The sequence below is a fragment of the Trichechus manatus genome, unplaced genomic scaffold, assembly GCF_000243295.1.
Source record: "Trichechus manatus latirostris isolate Lorelei unplaced genomic scaffold, TriManLat1.0 scaffold00076, whole genome shotgun sequence".
NCBI classification, from domain to species: Eukaryota; Metazoa; Chordata; class Mammalia; order Sirenia; family Trichechidae; genus Trichechus; species Trichechus manatus.
In genome coordinates, this window is record NW_004444012.1 from 8,598,358 (window position 1) to 8,618,805 (window position 20,448).

Here is a 20,448-nt window from a genome sequence, read left to right on the forward strand (position 1 = left end):
GCCGCGCCCCGCTGCAGCAGCTCCTCCCAGCGCCGCGCGCCGAGCCGCTCCAGCTCCCGCAGCTCCTTCTCGTGCCGCCGCTGCAGCTTCACGACGCCCTTCAGCTCCCGCAGTTCCTCCAGGCTGGCGGTCTGCGGCTCTGCGGAGCCGGCGTGAGCGCGCCGCCGCCCCGGTCGCCTTTCCCAGCGCCCGGTCGCCCCCAGGAACCCCAGTCCCGCCCTAAACTCATCTCCAAGATCCCCGGGGCTAAGCAGGCCTTATCCGGGGCTGTTTTCGAGGTCTCCTCCCTGGCCCCGGCTGCTGCAAGAGCCACAGGATGAGCCGACTGGTGCCCTGGGGACTCCTTTGGCTGAGCTCCCCAACCCCTGGGGGGTCGAAGTATCCACCCGTTGCAGTGCATTACCAGCCCTGTGGCTTCAGACACAGCCCTTCCCTCCCAGGTGAAAGTCTGTTTTTTTAGGCGCTGCTGCCAGGCTGGGATGCACCTGTGGGTGCAGACAGCGGTGGAGGCCTCCCAGTGGGTGGGAGGACCTAAAATACGTACCTGCTGCCCCGTTGCTGGTTGGAGCTGCTGCCCCATTGACCTGGCCAGCAACTGAACTCCTGGGTGGGAAGGGCTTCTGTGTAGGGAGAGCAAGGAAGAAGGTGGCTCTAATGGCTGTGCCCTTTCTCCCCGAGCCCAGGACCGTGCCCCTCCCCGTCTTCCCGCAGAGAGGGCAAAGATCCCCTGGGCCCCTGGCAGTGGTCCAGGCAACACAGACCTCAGGCAGACCTCCTCCCATGGCCTCTTTGAGCTTCATAGACTTATCATGGGCGCTGAAGAACTTGATGGGGTTGACAAGGGCCACGGTGAGATCTGGGTGCACAGGGGCATCATGGGCCTGGTATGGAGATGTACCTGGAAGCCTCCTCCTTCCCTCAACCCCTCCGTCCTGCCCCTCTGGAGGCTGGTTTGGGCTTGGGGTTATAGGGTCTCTATGAGTTGGCATTGACTCCACAGCCATGGGTAAGGGGGCCAGCCTGGAGCTCCCAGCATGCCATGGGCCTCTTACCTGCCCAGGTATCAGGTACATAGTCCTTCATCTCCAGGAAGACGAAGAGTGCAGGCATGGTAAGGGGCATATTGCTCTCACTGTGCAGACACAGATGCTGGTATCCTGGTGGACACAATGGGGTGGGGTGAGCCACGGCCCATTCCCACCCAGCACTGCATTTGGGCCTTCTAAGCACTGGGTCTGCACCTTCCTGGCTGTGTAACCTTGGGCAGGTTATTTCCTCTCTGAGACAGTTCCTCCGTCTGTGAAATGAGGGTAACCATGTCTGCCTCACGTGGTTATTGTAGAATTACGTGAGAATGTGTTATAAGCCCTTAGGGCGTTTTAAGTGTCTAAAAATGTCAGCTACTTGGGGAACTGCCCCAGCAATTCCAACAATTGCAGACTTTCCTGCGAGGTGGGCCGAGGCCCCACCTCTGTCCGTTTGCCGGAGAGGCACTGTTCCTGCCCACCCCCCCCCACCGCCATTATGGCCGATAACCTGAGGGGGGTAGGTGAGGTCTGAGGGTGCCCACCATCTGGACAGGCTCCTGATGCCAGCCTTGCTCTCAGACCCCCAGGGAATAGTGAGGGAGGACCCTTCTCACCAGAGTTCAGGGCATGGACGGGGATGATGCGGTGTCCGAGAAACTTGCTGTTTTCTTCCATCACCGTCACCCTGAGGGAGGCCAGCTCAGGCATCATGATCTGGGAAGATTCAAGACAGGGCAGGCTGGGGAAGGGAGAGGGAAGCCGAGCTGCCCCCTCCCTGGCTCCGGAAGTCTAAGATGGGTCAGTATGAGAACACACAGCTTTTGCCCTTTTGCTGAGGACTGACAGAGGGCATACTCTAGGCCATACACATAGACATCCCCACAGCTCATGCCATGGCTGGTCCCCACAGGAAGGAGGGCTGGCTGTGCAGCCCAGGGCTCGGGGCTCTGGGGCAAGCAGTCCTTGGCAGCTTTGCCAACAAGTATCCAATGGGAGCAAAGGCCCCCATGATCCGATGGGCTCAGAGTTCACAATTCTACCTCTACCACATGCCCGCACACACACACACACACACACACACACACACACACACACAAAGCCCGCCCATCAAGCAAACTTCTGTAAATTCAGTTTTCATTTCCTTGAAACTCAGGAGACGTGGGAAAGGAGGAAGCTAACGGAACTCCCTTTATTTATCTCCTCTTTTCCATGAGGAGATGGACCCTGGCCCTGCCCCGCGCTCGCCCCCCACCTTTTCAAAGACAAAAGGCTCCTCTTTCCAGACAGGATTGATGGAGTTGGGACTGGGTGAGAGCTTGGTGCGATAGCGCCTCTTGGGGTCCCCAGGAAGGCCGAAGAGTTCCACTTCCACGTAGGTACGCATGCTGCGCTCGGACAGGAACTGCCCGGAGATCACCTAGGGGTGGAACCTCTGGCAGTCAGCCCCCCACCCCAGGCGCTTCCCCAGGCATGGGGCCTTGGCCTCCTATAACTGAAGCATACACTCTTGGGTCTTGTGCGGAGTCCCAGAGACGGTGTGGCTCAGGGGTTACAGCTAAGCGCTGGCATCCAGGGTGCTTCTTCCAGCGTTGAGGGAAGAGCTGCAGCTTTTCCACCTCCCTCCCCAAGCAAGGAAGGTACAACGCCCTCCCCCAGGGCCTGGGGCTCTGCTGCCCCGCTCTGCCTATTCTCCCTCCCTTCTCCCACACCAGCATCAGCCCTTCCCCTTGGTTTCCATGGGGACAAAGAGGCTGCCTCCAGTGCTGAGGTGGAGACAGTTTCCAAGGCAACCTGCTACTGCACGAGCTGGCAGGGGCTGAAGTTTTCGGAATATCAGGGGAGGGGGCTGGGAGTGGAGGAGAGAGGCGCCTGCATTCTTCTGCTCAAGACCCCAGCCCTCTCGGGGTCTTGTTCAGCCCCTGGGTCTTGCCGTAATCGACAGGGTGGTGGCAACCACCACGTCCAAGCGGTCCACTGAAAAGGGGTTGAACTGCTTGTCCGGCAGGCGCATGAACTCATGTTTGAGGAGGTAGCCGCTTTGCCCGTTGAACTCAAACAACGCCATATTCTGCTGCATGGGCAGGTCTGGGGGGACAAGGGCACTTGGTGAGGAGGGCCTGGCCCAGGGTCTGCACCCAGCCTCTACTCCCTGCGTTTCCCAGCCTTCCCTGTCTTGTGAATGGGGCGGTTGGGTGGACAGTGAGAAGTGAGGGTTTCCCATGTCCCAGCCGGATCTTTACGGTGTCTCATCACCCAGGACAGGCCCACAGCCCGGAGTCAGCCAAGAGCAAAGCCACAACCTGACGGCAAGGTCACAGCAGGGGCTGAGACAGGTAGCGCAGGTGATCCTACAGACACACTCAGGCAGGTTGGCCAGACACATGCCAGCACCTCAGTGTCTTTGCAGACATACTCACATATGTACAATCCCGTAGGCATGAGCTAATGCATTTGTCCCCCACAACACTCACACCTGGGTGTGTTCCCAGAGCCTTAAACGTCAGGACACCCCAGTCTATCTTAAAGACTTTCCCAGGGATGGGGTGAAGGTGGGAGCAGGGCAGAGGCCAGGGGAGGGCTCTCAGGGGCCTCGAGTGCCCTCACCCATTGTCTGGAAGTTGAGGGCGACCATCTGGCAACCGACGTTCCAGAACATCTGGGGCATGTAGTTGGAGGAGTCCACACGGGTGCCCTTGGGGTAAATGCGGCTCATCTGGCGCTTGTTGTAGCTGCACCTGAGTTTAGGAGCCTGGCCCCAGGACGCCTGCACTGGAAGGACCCAACAGCCCACCCTGGGAGCCCTGTCCCCAGGTCCTCCCCAGCCCCCTGCCCTAACCAGGATCCCTGGCTATGGAAGCCGAAAGGATACTCCACAAATTGCACTGCAGCCTTGGAGAGCAGGTCATAAGCCTTGAGCTCGGTGAAGGAGGAGATGACGTAACTGCGATTCTTCTCTGAGTAGGAGAGGAGCAGGCCGTCCACATCAGTCCCTTCCCTCCCTCAGCCCTGCTCTGCCCTTTGGGGCAGCTCCCTGCAGCCTAGAGATGCCTTCCACCCAACATTCCCACCGAGGCTTGGGAGTTTATGGAGCCTGACCCCTCGGGGGAATGTACGAATCTGTGTGGGCAGCAGTGTGTGCCCTGGGTAAAGAGCGTTCACGGTGGGTATGTACAGGGGTGGGGTGCGTGCCACAGTCCTAGCAAATAAGGGGTGTATGCCGCGGTCCTAGAGAACGAGGGGCACGTGCCACGGTCCCAGAGAACGAGGGGTGTGTGCCACCGTCCCAGAGAATGACGGGTGTGTGCCACAGTCCTAGAGAATGGGGGCATGGGAAATGTGCTGAGGATGTGCCCAGGGGTCAGGATGTGCCCGGGGTTCAGGATGTGCCCAGAGGTCAGGACATGCCCGGGGGTCAGGACGTTAGGACGTGCCCAGGGGTCAGGATGTGCCCAGGGGTCAGGATGTGAGGACGTGCCCAGGGGTCAGGATGTGCCCAGGGCGTCAGGACATGCCCGGGGGTTCAGGACGTGCCCAGGGGGTCAAGATGTGCCCGGGGGTCAGGTATATACTGTGGACATGCACAGTGTGAGCACATGCTGTGATGTGCACAGGAGTGAAGCAGGCAAGCTATGGCTGAACATATGGGGTGAGGGGTATACACCAAGTATAGTAGTATGCTCGGTGGGTGTGGGCTGAGGGTGCAGAGATGAGAGGGCGCTGGTGTAGTGCTCCAACTGTGCACTTGTGTATACAGAAAGGTGCACGTGTCGGGAACACATCCAGGGAACGAGAGGAATGCGCTGTGCGTGTGTCCCGAGAAGATCAGGGTAAATAGTATGAGTGTGCACAAGGGGTGAAGGGTACAAGAGGACAGATGTGCCTGGCTGGTTTCTCTGCCTTCTACCCCCTCCCAGAAGTCTCATCCCTTGGGACTAAGGCTTCTAGACTTGGGCCAGCCCAGGGCACACTTCAGCCTGGGGATGGCTGAGTCCTGCAGCCACAGAACCCGCAGGAGGCTGCAGGAGTCCAGGCTAGCCCGGCTGAGGTGGCCTGTCATAAACGGCCTGCCTGTCACCGACACACTCCAGAGCACTGCAGTCTGTGCCAAGTTCCTCAGCACAGTGCTGGGACAGTGGGAGCCACTGCCACTTAAACAAGCCCTTGGCCTGACTCCTCTGCTGGGTATTTATAGATGGGCCCTGAGCCCAAGGAAGGGGGAGAGCCGTCCTTCCTCTCATCCCCACCCATCAGGCTGCTCCTGGTCTCAGGACAAGCTTCTGGACACCCTCTGAATCTGCCTGATCTCCAGCTCCCTAGCACCACCACAACCACCACCCCACAGTAACTTACGGGAAGCGAACTCAAAGGAGATGAACTTGGTAGGCTGGATGTAATTGACTAGGCTGGACATCTCCTCGTAAGCTGTCACTTCCAGGCCTGCTGTGCCCTGGTGGGGACAGAGGAGGGTGGGAAGAGAAGAGGAGCCCAGCCCCACATCCCCACCTCCCCCCACTCTACCCCAGAGGCCTCCATAGTGGAGGACAGGGTAGGGCCTCGGAGCTCTCCCCACACACCTCATCCGACTGCATCTTCTTTATCTCTTCTTCATCCAGGCTTCCCGACTCCTCCTCCTCTTCCTCTCCCACCTCTTCGTCCTCCAGCTCAGCCCCTTCCTCACCAGTCCACACTGTCACACACAGCTCAGTCAGCTTTGGGGGCTGGCTGGGACCCCCACATCAACTCTGCTCCCTGGCATGTCTCCTCCAGGCCTAGCCCCTCTCCTGTTCCAGACCCCCCCACCCCCGTTCCTTTCAGGCTGACTCACCTGTGTCCTTGCTGCCCAAGGAGACTTTGGGTGGGCAGCTGCCCTCAGCTTCCCCAGGCTCCTTGCTGGGGCATATTGGGCCAGAAAACTGGTTCTTCTTGTTCTTGATGAGGATTTTGCCCCGGAGGTCCTCGGGGCTGGGCAGGGGGGTGCCTGGTTTTAGCTGTGGGAAGGGAGAGAGAGTCAGCACCTTCTCCTCACCTCCAAGGTAGAGCCTGAACTCCTTCACATCAAGCCTGCTCCACTGGCCCCCTGTCTGCTTCTCTACGCTCATCACTCATCACTCCTTCCTCGGATACTAAACTCCTGCCTGACTGAACTTAACCCAGTTTCTCAAGAAATGATGTTCTCTCTCACCTATAGATGCCATTCCATCTGTCCAGAGTACTGCCTCCCCATGCTCACCTAAATAAATTCAATTTATCCTTCGGGTTTCAGTTTAGCCATCACTTCCTCCAGAAAGCCTTCCCTGAGCCCCTAAAAGCAGGTTGGGACTCCCCAAGTACTCCCATAGCAATCACTAGGTTGTAGTAGCCTGGTTTCTTGTCTGTCTTCCCACCAGAGGGTAAGCAACATGAGGACAGGGACTGTGTCACTAACGTGCCTCCAAACCCAGCACAGTACCCGACACATGGTAGATGGCAGGAGCGCAGCCCCCTACCCTCCCAAAGGAAGGCCAGCATCCCCTGGGCACACCCCCCTCTATAACCTGGTGTCCACACTGCCCCAGGTTCCCAGGCCCAAGTGCCCCACAAAGAAGTCCCCTCCACTCACCGGAAACTTTTCTAGGGGCTCAGTTAGCAGCGTGTCCCCAAACATTGTCCGGCAGTACTCGGCCATCTTAGCCTGTTGGCGGGGTCTGCAGAGAGTGGGAGGTGGGGTTCAACATCTCAGCCCCAATCCTTGTCCATCCTTTGTGCCCTTAATGACCTAGATCAGGGGCTCAAGAGGTCAGGGAGGCAGGGACACAGGCCAGAGTCCCAAGGAGTTCCAAGGAGATTATGTTGAGACCTGGGAGAGAGCTGGAGGGGATGACCAGAAGCTGGGAACAGTTCGGGGGAGGACAGGTACAGGCAGAAGGCTGGGGACAGGGTGGAGAACAAGGCTGAATGGCTCTGAATACATACGAGTCAACGTGGTTTTCAAATGACAGGATGACGGGATAGGGCGAGGTCTTAAATGCACTTTCTGCAATGGCTTCTATAGCTTCCTGGAGGAGAAGGGACTCCATGCAGACGAGGTCAGTTGTCCCGGCTTCTCTCCCCCACAGCACCTTTCCCCCTCCTCAGCTTTAACACACACATAACTGGATGGCCACTGTTGGCCCCGAGCCCCTCTGGTCCCTTTGTAGTCCCCACACTAGTTCAAGGCTTCCAGTCTTTCCTCTCCCCTAGCCTCCCTCTGCTGCCCCAAAAAGCTTCTGGCCCAGGGCCCTTCCAAGTGCCATCCCCACCAACCCCCTCCACACGCCAAGTCTCACCTTGAAGAAGATGTCTGTGGTCATGGTGAAGCCATGGGTGATAATGGGCTCCTCATCCGGGGGCTTCCCCTTCCAGCAGTCTAGTTCCACACAGCGGCAGCCAGACAGCAGGACCTGGCGGTACATCTCAGCCGAGGAAAGGCCTGAGAACTGGCTGCCTGCGCCAGAGGAAGGAGCAGTGGCATCACTCAAAGGCAGCCCAGATTTCCCCTACCCCATGCCATCCCAGTCTATCCTGTTAGCAGGGTCAGCAGCATGCAGGCAACCCCTGCTGAGGATTCAGGAAAGGGGAGTAGCCCCCACAAAAGGAGAGATCAGCAGTGAGGTTGCCAGGGCCTACCTGTCAGGTATGTGTTGTGTGAGGAGTTGATGAAGTAATGATTGAGTGGCTGTGTCATGTCTTGGTGAAGCAGCAGCTTGTCCTGGGCCAGCACGCTGTTCTCTGGCCCACAGAGAAACCAGACCATGCCCTCAGGTGACAGCTGACCTAGAGGACAGGGTGTATGTCAGCCTGTGGCCCAGCTGTCAGGGCAGAACAGGACTGTGGTGGGTAAGGGATTCCCTTAGTCCTCACCCCTCTGCACATTGATGCCACTGGGCTCATACTTGTCAATGAGGCCCTGCACCTGGTCAGGCTGTGCTGGTGGGAACAGCAGGGAGTTGAGCCGTGGGTCCCGCTGTTTCTGGTTGATGAATTTGGTCAGGTGCTCCTTGGTCATGTAGGGTTTGGCCTTGGCATGGCTGCAGACCACAGGGAGGAGCACAGGTCTGTATTCACTGGGCCTAGGGGCTCAAGGTCCTTCTCCAGTGGAGGCTCCTGGTTCCCAGCATGGCAGATGGGAAGACGAGATTGCTAGCCACCACCCCTTCCCCATGCCAATCCCAGCCCAAGAAGCTCACTAGGAAGTGAAGATCTCATCTATTTCTGGCCGAGGGCAGAGACTCATGAGAAAACTCTTGTAGACAGATTCTGGGAAGTCCTCAGGATTAATGGCGTCATTCTGGGGAATAAAAAGGTATCTTATCATCCCTACCTTCAATCTCCTCCGAGTTAAAAGCCACAAACCAGGCTCAGCCCTGGGCGAGGGGGCCTGGTCAGACGGACGGCTCAGGGCAGACAGAGGAGGAAAAGAACACCCTGAGTACCCACTTTTCAAAGCCCTGACTGCTGAGCAAAGAGCATGCTTAGCTGGTTTGCTTTGCTTCTGAATTTGGACAATAGCTAGTCTTTGGGTAGGGGCAGGATTGGAACTATGAATGACCAGAACAAAGAGAAAAGGATGTTAGAATTAAGTGGTGCTGCTTGCCAGGGCGGTGGCTTTTTTTTTTTTTTTTTAAGTGGAGGACAAATTATCAAAAAGAAACTATTTGAATGTAACCATATACGCACCTAACAACAGAACCCCAAAATACATGAAGCAAAAACTTACAAAATTGAAGGGCAAAATAGACAATCCGACAATAATAGTTGGAGACTTCAATACCTCACTTTCGATAATGGATAGACCAACTTGGCAGAAAATAGCAAGGAAATAGAGGACTTGAACAACACTATAAACTAAGCCTAACAGACATCTATGGAACACTCCATGCAATAACAGCAGAATACACATTCTTCTCAAGTGCACATGGAACATTCTCCAAGATAGACCATATGTTAAGCCACAAAACAAATCTCAAGAAATTTAAAAGACAGAAATAATACAAAGTAAGTTCTCTGGCCATGATGGAAGGAAATTAGACATCAATACCAGAAGGAAATTTGAGAAATTCACAATTATGTGGAAATCAAATAATGGGTCAAAGAAGAAATCACAAGGGAAATTAGAAAATATTTTGCAGTAATGGCAATTCATTTCATTGAAATGAATGACAAGCACAACATACCAAAACTTATGGGATTCAGCTAAAGCAGTACTTAGAGGGAAACTTATAGCTGTGAATGCCTATGTTAAAAAAGAAGATCTTGAATCAATAACCTAAACTTCTACCTTAAGAAACTAGAAAAAGAAGAGCAAACTAAACCGAAAGCAAGCAGAAGGAAAAAAAATAATAAAGACTAGAGCAGAAATAATTAAAATAGAGACTAGAAAAGCAACAGAGAAAATCAATGAAATCAAAAGGTGATCTTTTGAAAATATGAACAAAATTGACAAACTTTTAGCTAGACTGACTAAGAAAAAAAGAGAGTGGTCTCAAATTAATAAAATCAGAAATAAAAGAGGGGACATTATTATCAGCCTTATAGAAATTGAAAGGATTATTATAAGGGAATACTATGAATAATTGTATGCCAACAAATTAGATAACCTAGAAGAAATGGACAAATTTCTAGAAAAGACACAGGCTACTGAAACTAACTCAAGAAGAAGTAGAAAATCTAAATAGACCTTTAACAAGTAAAGAGGTTGAATTAGCAATTGAAAAACTTCCCACAAATAAAAGCCCAGGTCCAAATGGCTTCACTTCAGTTAAACCGAACATTTAAGGAAAAATTAGCACCAATCCTTCACAAACCCTTCAAAAAAGAAAGAGAAGGGAACACTTCCCAACTCATTCTATAAGACCAGTATTACCCTCATACCAAGACCACACAGCAACATCATAAAAGAAAACTACTGATGAATATCCCTTATGAATATAGACACAAAAATTCTAAACAAACACAAGCAAATGGAATGCAAAAATATATAACAAGGATTATACACTATGAGCAAGTGGAATTTACCTCAGGAATTCAAGGTTGGTTCAACATACAAAAATCAATCAATGTAATACACCATATTAATAGATATCTGCAAATCAGATATCTAATAAGGGAGTTGTATCTAGAATACATAAAGAACCCTCACAACTCAACAATAAGAAAACAAATAACCCAACTTAAAAACGGGCAAAGGACTTGAATAGACATTTCTCCAAAGAAAATATACAAATAAGCACATGAAAAGATTCTTAACATCATTAGTCATCACCAAAAAAAAAAACCGAAGTCATTGCCATTGAGTCGACCCTATACAACAGAGTAGAACTGCCCCATAGGGTTTCCAAGGAGTGCCTGGTGGATTCAAACTGCTGACATTTTGGTTAGCAGCCATAGCACTTAACCACTGCACCACCAGGGTTTCCATCATTAGTCATTAGGGGAATGCAAATCAAAACCAGAGTGAGACATCACTTCACACCCACTACCCACTAGGATAGCTAAAGTAAAAAACAAAGACAGAGAATAACAAGTGTTAGCAAAGATGTGGAGAAATTGGAACCCTCGCACATTACTGATGGGATTTTACATTACTGTGACATGATGTAATCACTTCAGAGAACAGGTTGGCCATTCCTTAAAATGTTAAATACAGAGTTACCATAAGACCCAACAATTCCATCCCTAGGTATAAACCCAAGAGAAATGAAAACATATGTCTACACGAATGTACAGAACAGCATTATTTATAAAAGCCAAAAAGTGGAGACAACACCAGAGTCCATCAACTGATGAATAAATAAAATGTGGTATATCCATTCGAAGGCGTATTATTTGGCGATACAAATGAATGAAGTACTGATACATGCTACACCATGAATGAACCTTGACGCATCATACTAGGCAACAGAAGCCAGACACCAAAGACTACATACGTGTGATTCCATTTACAGGAAATGTCCAGAATAGACAAATCTTTAGAAATAGAAACAGAAAATAGATCAGGAGCATTCAGGGATGTTGCGCCAGAAAAACATGGCTCTAAGCAGGAGAGACTGAGTGGATTTTCCTAAGCCCCTCCCTGCCTCTGGAGCTACAGCTCCAAGCAGAGATGGGTCTGTGGCCTCAACTGGGTTATAAGCTGGGAGCTCAGGAGGGCGGAAAAGGAGGGCAGGTGTGTATTGGCTGCAGGCAGGTGGTGCTGGCTATAGGGACCTCAGCAGGAGTCCATTCCCACCCTCTTCCTCACCCCTTGCTTAGACCCCCAGCAACTGACTCCATACCAAAGGGTCATCAGCTCCACAGAACTGTGACTGTGGGGAAGTCTTCTTTCTGGGATTCGTGTGGACAGGTGATCAATGGGGTCCTAGTTTTATTTATTTATAATCTTCCGAATTCTTACCCAGAGAAAACATTCAGTGGGGAGCAGGTTGTGCCCTACACAAGACACTGTCTAAGGGAGAGAAGGGCATGAGACCCACTCCACCGCCAAGCATGGCCCCTGGCTCAAGGCCACACTTGTCCAGAGGCTCCTTTTTGTAATTTGCATAAGGCAACTTATGTATCGTTGTAATTAAAAATGAACTACCTAATTAAAAAGTAAGGAAAAAATGTTTCATGTGCTGAACTGGCAGCCTCCACCCTGGGTTCTGCTCTTTGTCTGTTAAGGGTTGCTGTTGAGTCGATTCTGACTCATTGCGACCCCCTTGTGTTACAGAGTAAAACTGCTCTATAGGGTTTTCTTGGCTATAATCTTAACGGAAAGGAGCCTTGGTGGCACAACAGTTAAGCACTTGGCTGCTAACTGAAAGGTCCTCAGTATGAACCTACCCAGCAGCTCCATGGGAGAAAGACCTGATGGGCCCTGTAGAACCAGTCCCTTGCTACAGCATTTTTCAGATCCCTGCAGACTGTCTCCTGTTCCTGCTGAGCCTTGTCTAGCTCCTCCCAGCAAAAAACATTCACTCTCTCCAATCCTGAAGCTACTACTTGCCCTGAACACATTCTACCAACCCCAACCCTTGCCACCCAGCGAGGTGTGGTGCAGACCAACCTGCTCAGAACCTGGCATCTCTGGTTCCACCTCTGTGCCTAGCGTCAGTAACAAGTGGCTCTAGATTAATTAGCTTTTGGGTCTGTGGACTGGGACTGTGATGTCATTTTTGCCCTCCGCAAGTTGCTCTCTGGCCAGAGCCAGCTCAGGGGGGAATGAGAATACCGGAGGCGGGCCAGGGAAGGGAACTTCTCACCTTGCCTTTGGGGAGGTGGCAGGCGCTGAGGGCTGATTCCACCCGCTTCCGGTCAGCAGGAAACAGCTGGAAAAAACTGAGGGAGCAGAGAAAGGCACCAGGCAGAGACAGGGGTCAGGCCTGGAGAAAGAAAGGTTTGAGGAACTGGGTTGTAAGTGTGGAGAGGGAGTTGGGGAGGCTCACTTCTTCACAGGAATCTTCCCTTCGGGGTTGAGCTGCATCTTGAGCTTCACCAGGCTGGTGGGGCAGAAAGCAGCCTGTCAAAGCCCTGGGGTTGGCATGCTCAGCCCTGAGGGCAAAGGCCAGGCAGACAGACACTTACATCTTGTCCAGGAAGGTGCTGCGGGGGGCGTTGGTCATCAGCGGGTGCTTGACCAAGGCCAGTACATCCTCGGCCCAGTCCTGCAGGGTCACAGAGCACAGTGATCAGGCCTCTGATCGCACAGGTGCCCCTCTGCCCCCTGTAGCCCAGGCCTGTATCCATCCCAGGTGCCAGGCCCCAGGCCAGGTGCTCCCAGGTACACCTTGCCCACGTTCTCCTTGTAGGAGACGAAGTTGTGGAAGGTGAGGTCCACCATGTCGGGGCCGGACACCACAGTGAGTGTCTTCAGCAGGAAGTTGTTGTCAGGAAAGTCCATGTTGAAGACATCTCGGAGCTTCTGGCTCTGTAGGAGCGGGCAACACAGTTATGGGGGTGTGCTGCCCCCCCTTCCCCTCCACCCCAGCCCGTCCCCATCTTGGGAACCACAGGCTTCAGCATCTTCCCATCCTTGATTCCAGGGCTGGGCTAAGGAGGGAGAGGCCCACAGGAGGCGGTGGGCACTGGGAGTCCTGTGTATTTTGTTTGCCAGTTTATGTTAGAAGGGCGGACTCAGCTCCCAGTCTCAGGGAATCCTGCTTCCCGCCAATCTCTTTCTCCAATTTTCCTACCAACTCCAGGCAAATACAGGCAAACCAGCTGGGGTGGGGGAGGTGAGCAGGACCAGTCACACTCTGCAATGCTCCAAGGACAGAGTCTGGGCCCTTCTCCTAGAGTCTCAGAATCTCAGCTCACCGGGCCCCAGTTCCGAAGCTCAGAGCCCAGGCATGCCCAGGAGCAGCCACAGCCCTTCCTTGGTTCGGGGCTGCTCCCCAGACCAGGAGCCCTTCCCTTTGCTCCAGAGGTCAGGCATTCCACCCCTGCAGGGACTCCTGCCCTTCCCCAAGGAGCTGGCAGAGGCGTGTGGAGCCACCCTGAGCCTGGGCTGCTACTGGGCCCACCTACCTTGGGTATCTTGGCAAACTTCCCAAAGCGGGTGTCCCGGATGCTGGTGATATCCAGAAACTCCATCTCCTGGAGGGGGTCCCCGGTGGGAGCAAAGAAGGGGTGTGGGGAAGAAAGATCAGGTCAAGAAAGAAGAACAGGGAGGAGGAGCTTCCACGCACCCTCAAAACTGCCCTCTCTGGATGCCAAGACAGCATGAGGCTTCCCAGACCCCAACTCTTCCTGCCCACCTATCAGGTTCTCCCTACTCATGGCAACCCTCCTCCCCTCCTCTCTTCCCATTCTTTCCCTGGCCGCTGGCGTTCTGGGGCTGTGGCCTGCAGTGTCTCCCCTACCATCTTGGACTCTTCCCAGGTTCCCCTTCCCTCCTTCTGCCTGGCTGCGGAGGCCTTTCTCTGATCTCTCAGGGCTCTCAAGTTTACCCAAAACAACAGCAGAGAATCACCCTTCAGCAGCAGCCCTTTCTCTCTCTCCAGCGGGTGCTGAGGCTGGAGCAGCTGGACCCCAGGCAGCCATGGGTTGGAGTGACTGCAGTATCCCTCCCAGTCATGGGGCCTAATGTCAGAACAAATGGCCCCCGCCCACAGGAGAGCCCAGAGCCACCCTTCCATGTCATTCTATACGCCCCACCCCTGTCTCCACCCGCATATAGTCAAGATGCCACCTTGACTCATTAGATAAGCAGGAGTGTCCAGAGACCCAGGGCCTGGTAGGCAGGGGCTGCCTCACCTTACTCTGATATGTCCAGTATAAGTAATAGCCCTTGGGATCCACTCGGAGGATAACCGGGGAGGCTACTGTAGTTTCCTGCAGAGAGAAAGAGTTAGCTGTCGCTCTGTGACCTCAGGCCAAGCTTCCCTGGCCCAGGCTGAGTCAGGTAGTATTTTCAGGTCTCACATCCCCCTAGGAGGTGCCTGCCCTGGAAATCTGAAGGCACTCCCCGTTGTCCTCCAGAGCTAAGGACTGGGCATGAGCTTTGAAAGTTCTGAACCCGGAGCGGGCAGGGGTAGAGGGTTGGAGATGGCATTTCTGGAAGAGGTTTCCCCTCTAAACCCCAAATAAAGATTCCCCCTCTAGGCCCCAAACAGCATCTTGCCTCCACCTCAGCCTGTTTTCAAGGGCTACTGCTTGTCCAAAGGGGTAGAATGCTTCTCTCTAAGACACGCTGCTACCACCCAGGAGAGCTCAACACAGTGAGAGCCAGGATCCCAAACGCCTATGGCTGCATCCAAGGCCCCACACAATCCAGCCACAGCCTAACTTCCTGCGTGCCTGTCCTCCCTTCCATGAACTTCCCCCACTTCATCCTCCAGACACCAAGTGCATTCTCACCCCAAGCCTAAGCATCCAATCCTCCCCTGCCTGAAACCCCCTTCAAAGACCAGTCCAAGCCGCGCTTCTTCTGAAAGACCTCTGCAATGTGCCATAACAGCTGGGCTGGGGCCTGGCTCACAGACCCTAGAAGCCCATCCGGGAACTCCTCAGGGACCCATGGACTCCAGAGTAAGAAGCCTGTGCTAGATCGTGACTTTGGTGTTCCGTTTTTGCTGGATGAGAGAATGAATAAGTGAATGAGCGCTCCCACATTCCTGTTCCACTCACAGAGCACATATGCTGCCTTTTATTTTAATGGTCTTGCAGGTATAAATAACAAGGTATTAAAATTGAGGTTTCCTGGAAGGCAACGAGACATAATCGTAGCTGCACACCAATCAGACCAAATGCAGAACTGACAAAGAACATGGTCAACAGCAGGTTCTCAATCAGAGTATGGAGGGCAGAGAACATTCTGGGAGGAGGCTAATTTTGGAGAAAGCTATGTTCTAAGCGCCAACCTCTCCCTTTTTAAGGGAGGGTTAGAGTGCCTGACCCCTCACCTCCAGCCTAGTAAGAGGTTTCAACTGTACTTAGCGAGCTTGTACCACCTCTGCAGTTGTGGGGCGAAGCAGACTGGAGTCTGACTCCTGCCCACAAAACAGAGTGGGCGGCCAACAGGCTCACTCTGTTCGAGGTAGAGCCAGAGAGAAACTAGTGCGTTGGATGAGCTTGCAGCCCCCAATGTGTTGGGGCAACGGATGCATGAATCTTTCCTGGGGACCAGAGTGGGCCCCTGGGACAGAGAGCTGGCTTGGGCTCCTAGAGGGGAAAGGGTTCAAAGCCACAGGAAGCTAAAGAAATAGGTGTGAGTGATCACTTGAGATAGAGTTGTCAAGAGGACCTCAAGAAAAGCATCCCTAGCTCAGAGAAGAGGGTCTTCAAGAACATCGACCTGAGAAAAAAGAAGCGATAACCTCTACCTGGCTCAGAGAACACGAGCCAGTCACAGATCCCTTCTAGAAGGCGTGCAGCCCATCTGAAACCATTCCTAGAGGGAGGAGGGGAGAAGATGTTATTCTAAATTAAAGTTGGAGTTGTGATTATAACTAGTCACTGAAATAAGACTGGATTTTCTAACAAAAAGTGGCCATGGAACTGTCTATTATCCAAGAGTAAATGGAACAACTTGTAGCTTGTTGAGTTTTCTTCCAGGGGCAGGGGGACATCTTCTCCCACCAAATATGTTTTAAAGGGGCAGTGGAAGACAAGATAAAGTTGAGGTTTGATTACATCCTATGCATTGTGCTTATTCAACATGGTGCTACAGACCATGTCATCTGCTAAGGCTAACTGGGCCCAAGACACAAGCAGAGACCTGTCTCACAGGTGCGTGTCCCCAGTGACTAGGTGTGGGAGATGCCGCTCGTGGAAGTTAGGATCCAGGGAACCCGTAGGGCCCTGCCTTGGGGAAGCCGGGAGGCAGCCAGGTACACAGGTGCTGCTGGCTTGGGGCAAGGCCGTGTAGCTTGTCCCACCTCTGCCCAGTTGAGCTACACGCACGGCCCAGAGGAACCGAGAGAGACGGACTTCACTTTTTATTCTGAGCCACTTCCCTCACCCCACTCTTTCCTGGGACATGCCATCACCATTCTCCCACCACGCCACCTCCACCACACCACACCCAGGAGAGCAGGCAGGGTCTCACCACAGGGTCCTTCCCTGTAGTCATGGCAATCAGATGCCTAGCCTAGCCCAGTCCTGAAGAGCCTGGAGCCCCAGCCTTCCTTAACTTACAGATCCAGAGTTTCCTGATCCCATCCTATAAGGTGGAGAAGGACCCCTTTCCCCTCCCCCAAGGAGACTTCATTTTCTCTTCCTGGGACCAGCCCAGTGCTCTGAACCCCAAATAAAGCCAGCCCACCAGTTGCCCATCTCCAAAGCCAAGTCCCCATATTATTCTCCTCGCCCATCCAAGAGAACCCCCGACCTATGGCAGTATTTTCAGGGTCCTGGAGGACCAGTGGCTGAGAAACAAGCTCCAGATTGCCAAGGAGTGGACATGGCGGAGAGAGAGGGCAGGGCCGAATAATGCCTTCCTTCCGTCCCTGCAGGCAAGCGGAGGTGGTCAGGCTGAAGCCTGCAAGGGGAGGCCCCTCAGCTCCTTCCTTGCCTGGCCCCAGGGGCGGAGGCTTCCAGCTCTCACTTGGAGCCCTGGGGACCTTTCGTTGCTGCCTCTACAGCAGCTCAGGGCAGAGTGTAACTTCCCTGGGGCAGGGCCAGTGTAAGTGGGGAGAGGAAAGATTCCAGTCTGGGACCCCCCCCCCCCCCCCGTGCCAGAGCAAGAGTAGGGTGTCTGTGCTGGGAGTGGGGGCTGGGCTCCCCTCTGCCTCCTGCCCTGCCTCAGCTCTAGTGCTGAGATCCAGAGCAACAACCCCTGCTCTTCTTGGGGGCTTCGCGGGGAGACAGACCCAGACCCAAAGAAACTACCTCCCATGACCCCCCCGGGCGGCCCACCTCCTTCTCAGGCCCAGACAGAGAGCCACAGCCCCGCAGCTCAGGGCAGCTCAGGGCCCCACAGTCCAGTACAAGCTCTCACCCCAGGTTTGTTTATCCAGTCAGCCATGTGAGTGCCTGGCCAACCCACACAGGCGCCTGCATTCCGGCAGACATAAACCAACCCACCCACCCTGGCAAAGCCCCCATGCAGCCCAGTCCCCGCCACCCCAGTGCCCCTGCAGCCCGTGTCCCGGCCCCACTCACATCGTCCCATTTGATGAAGCGCTCGCCTTGGCTCAGATAGGCCTTCACCTTGGGGGGCAGCAGGACAGGGTTGAGCAGAGACATGGCGCCAAATGTCCCTCTTTGGTGAGGCTTGAGCAGGCACGGAGGCCAGGAAGAGGGAAGGAAGGAGGGGACTGGAGCTGGTGCGGAAGTCTGGGGTGCTCTTATAGTCCGCAGGATGGCACGGCTGGGTGCAGGGCTGAAAGCTTCGGCCAGAAACCTATCTGCCTTGTAAATCAGCCTCCTCCCGCCCTGGCTACAGTGGGGGCCGTCGTGGATGCTCCTGCCCAGTGAGTCCCGGCTCCCCTCCTGAAGCCCCCGCCCTCGCCCCTGCTTCTGTACTTCCTGCTCAGGGCTTCCTTCTCTGTGCTGTGCAGAGCTGAGACGCAGGTCATGAGGCCTGGTCGTCTCAGACCTGGGCCTCTGGGCTCCAGGGATAGGCCCTGGTGGGATGCAGGGGGAGGGAGTGCCGGAGAAGGACAATATGGGAACCAGCCGGGAAGAGGCCTCCACAGGGGCGGGGTCTGTCTAGAGGCTATGAGGGACTGGGACCACCCTGGAGGTAGGAGTTGAGGGTGGAGACCAGGCCCAGCTGGGGTTGAGTGCTTTGAATAAGCAAAGTTTGCTGGACTCCCAGCTCCTCTTTCTCAATGCTTCCTCCCCATGAAAATAAGGTACAAGTGGAGTAATCACCCCTCACCTGCCACACGTGACTCCCTCCTCTTGGCCCGCTGGGCCTGGCCTAGGCCTGGGACCTCCACTGACCAGCCACCACCCCACACAGCCCTACTGCAAGCAACCCTTTGCCACCAGGCCCACTGGGCTCTCCTCCCAGGCCCCCTCCCTCTGCTCTGTACCAAGGGGTATGAGGTGAGAACACTTGGGGCAGGATGGCCCCTCAGGGAGGCCTCTGCTGGGTGCGGATAGCCCTAACACCGCCCCTGGTCCCAGCCCACTTCCGCTTGCCTAACCTGCTCCTCTTTATCACACTTCTTAAGCCAGCTGGAGAGGCAGGACTTCCTTCCGGTCTCAGGGCTTGGCTTTCTGCCCGAGGTCCCACGGGCCTCTGTCCCATCCCATGCTGTGTGAGCATCACCCGGGCCCTCGAACTGCCTCTGCTGGTCAATCTGGGCCTGGGCAGGACGGGGATAGAGAGGAGAATACACTCAGTAAACCAGCCAGTGGCCTGGAGCTAAGGGGTCTGCTAGCACAAAACCAACCCAAGGAAAGCGACCCAAGACCAGAGGGGTGGAGCTTAGAGTAAGGCCCGAGCTTCAGGAACCCCACTCGGGAACTCCCCCAGGTGTCTAGGCCCCCTGCCCTCAGGACTCAACCCCTTCCGTCCCCTGGGCCCCTCCCCATCTCTACTCTTTGCCCCCCTCCAGCCTTGGTTCCCTCCCTGAGATCAAGTTCCCTCTCTGTCTGTTTGAACGGGTTTTGCAAGGGAAATCCCTGCCCCTTCCCAAATCCCTGCACCTGTCACCTGCAGCCCATCCATGCCTGCACCCAAACCCCTCCCTCCTGCCTGCCCTGAAGCCATCAGCCCCCTCTCCACTAGGGACCTGGAAAGGCAATCCTCTCCCCCTTCCTCAGCCTGGAGATGGGGAAGGGACATGCTCTCTCCTCTTTTCAGGGGTTTGAGATGCCACAGGGAAGGTGGGCTTGCAAGATTCCTCACTCTGGTCCTTTCAATCTGTGGCTGTCCAGCAAGGCTGCAGCTCTGAATCCCACAGAATAAAGCCTTGCCCATCGTTACCCAGCAATCACACAGCCTGGACCGGGGTCTTGAGACCTCACTGTGGCTTCAAAGGGGGCCTGTACTCTCCCGCCCACATCCCGCAGAGCCAGCCCTAAGAACGCAAGAAATTCAGGCAGCATGGGGAGCTGGAGAGCTGGTGCATCAAGGAGGGTTCTTTTCCTTTTAAAAATACATTTTTTGTTTTTTTAAATGCGAGTTGACAAAGAAAAATATTATCTAAATAATAGTCTTATGGATATGGAGGAAATCATGGCGGTCCCATGAATATCCCACTTGGGCTTCTGGGTTGAGCTGGGTAGAGGGCACCCCAGGCTGCCTGCCAATCACCCCCCACCACCACCATGACACGCAGTGGAAGGGCGAGGATGCCCCCTGCTGGGCGCGCTGGAGAGCACTTGCCTCCTGGGGAAAGTCTGGGGGACTCAGGGAAAGCCAACTCCAAGGGAAGTTTCGGGAAGGTCTATATCACTTGTGATCCGTGGAGATATTTATACTGGAGAGTTTGGCATGTGTGACCTTTAGGTCATAGAAGGTAGTAAGAAATTATATTTGACCCAGAGCTGCCTTCTAGGGAGATGCTTGTGGCCTGGGGCCCAGAAGGCCGCTCCCAAGTTCACTTGCTCATCAGTAGTTGCGTGTGGGGACACTATGCTTTGGTTTCCCAGCCCATTCACTGGAGAAATTAGTAGCAGAAGTTGAACTCAGATCTTCCAATGATGCAGTTACCAGCCAAACAAAGGAGTCAGATTAGCTGGGTTTCTTACCTGATGCCATGCCTTACTTGACGGAGCAGCAGGGTTCAGGAGCCCGAAGGCCCGGTGTGTGTCTTGGGCCAATGACTAGCTAATCTTTGGGGTGAAGATGGCTCAGCTGGTATATATCCTCTGGGCTCTACTTCCCAGTCTGGCACAGGGAGCCACATTCTACTCTACGCACCCAGCCACTCACTAGCTGGCTTATCTTGTGATACTTAACCTTTCTGTGCCTCAATTTTCTCATCTGTAGAATGGGGATAATAATGCCTCACGGGGATGTTGTAAG

At 54.2% G+C, this 20,448-nt stretch overlaps 1 protein-coding gene across 3 annotated transcripts; it reads right to left on the bottom strand.

Moving 5' to 3' along the window:
- Positions 1-193: 193 nt before the first annotated feature.
- On the bottom strand, positions 194-17,939 carry PLCB2 (phospholipase C beta 2). 3 transcript variants are annotated; one of them, XM_023735128.1, is made up of 24 exons: positions 17,628-17,939; positions 14,280-14,357; positions 13,551-13,619; positions 12,811-12,951; positions 12,609-12,688; positions 12,470-12,523; positions 12,287-12,362; positions 8,234-8,334; positions 7,908-8,074; positions 7,674-7,820; positions 7,334-7,491; positions 6,981-7,063; positions 6,628-6,712; positions 5,854-6,016; positions 5,603-5,715; positions 5,379-5,475; positions 3,898-3,982; positions 3,633-3,757; positions 2,959-3,113; positions 2,281-2,445; positions 1,643-1,742; positions 1,053-1,157; positions 762-856; positions 194-620 (listed from the first exon to the last, which is right to left on the bottom strand). In XM_023735128.1, the coding sequence occupies exons 1-24, from the start codon at positions 17,709-17,711 to the stop codon at positions 417-419; spliced, it is 2,730 nt and encodes a 909-aa protein (XP_023590896.1). In that variant the 5' UTR covers positions 17,712-17,939; the 3' UTR covers positions 194-416. The 3 variants fall into 3 exon arrangements, 2 of the variants coding, with proteins under 2 accessions (XP_023590896.1, XP_023590897.1); XR_002824743.1 differs by lacking the exons at positions 194-620; positions 762-856; positions 1,053-1,157; ... (8 more) ...; positions 6,628-6,712; positions 6,981-7,063 and having other exon boundaries at positions 7,350-7,491; positions 7,960-8,074; positions 17,628-17,844; XM_023735129.1 differs by lacking the exons at positions 194-620; positions 762-856; positions 1,053-1,157; ... (9 more) ...; positions 6,981-7,063; positions 7,334-7,491 and having other exon boundaries at positions 7,676-7,820; positions 7,940-8,074; positions 17,628-17,844.
- Positions 17,940-20,448: the final 2,509 nt, after the last annotated feature.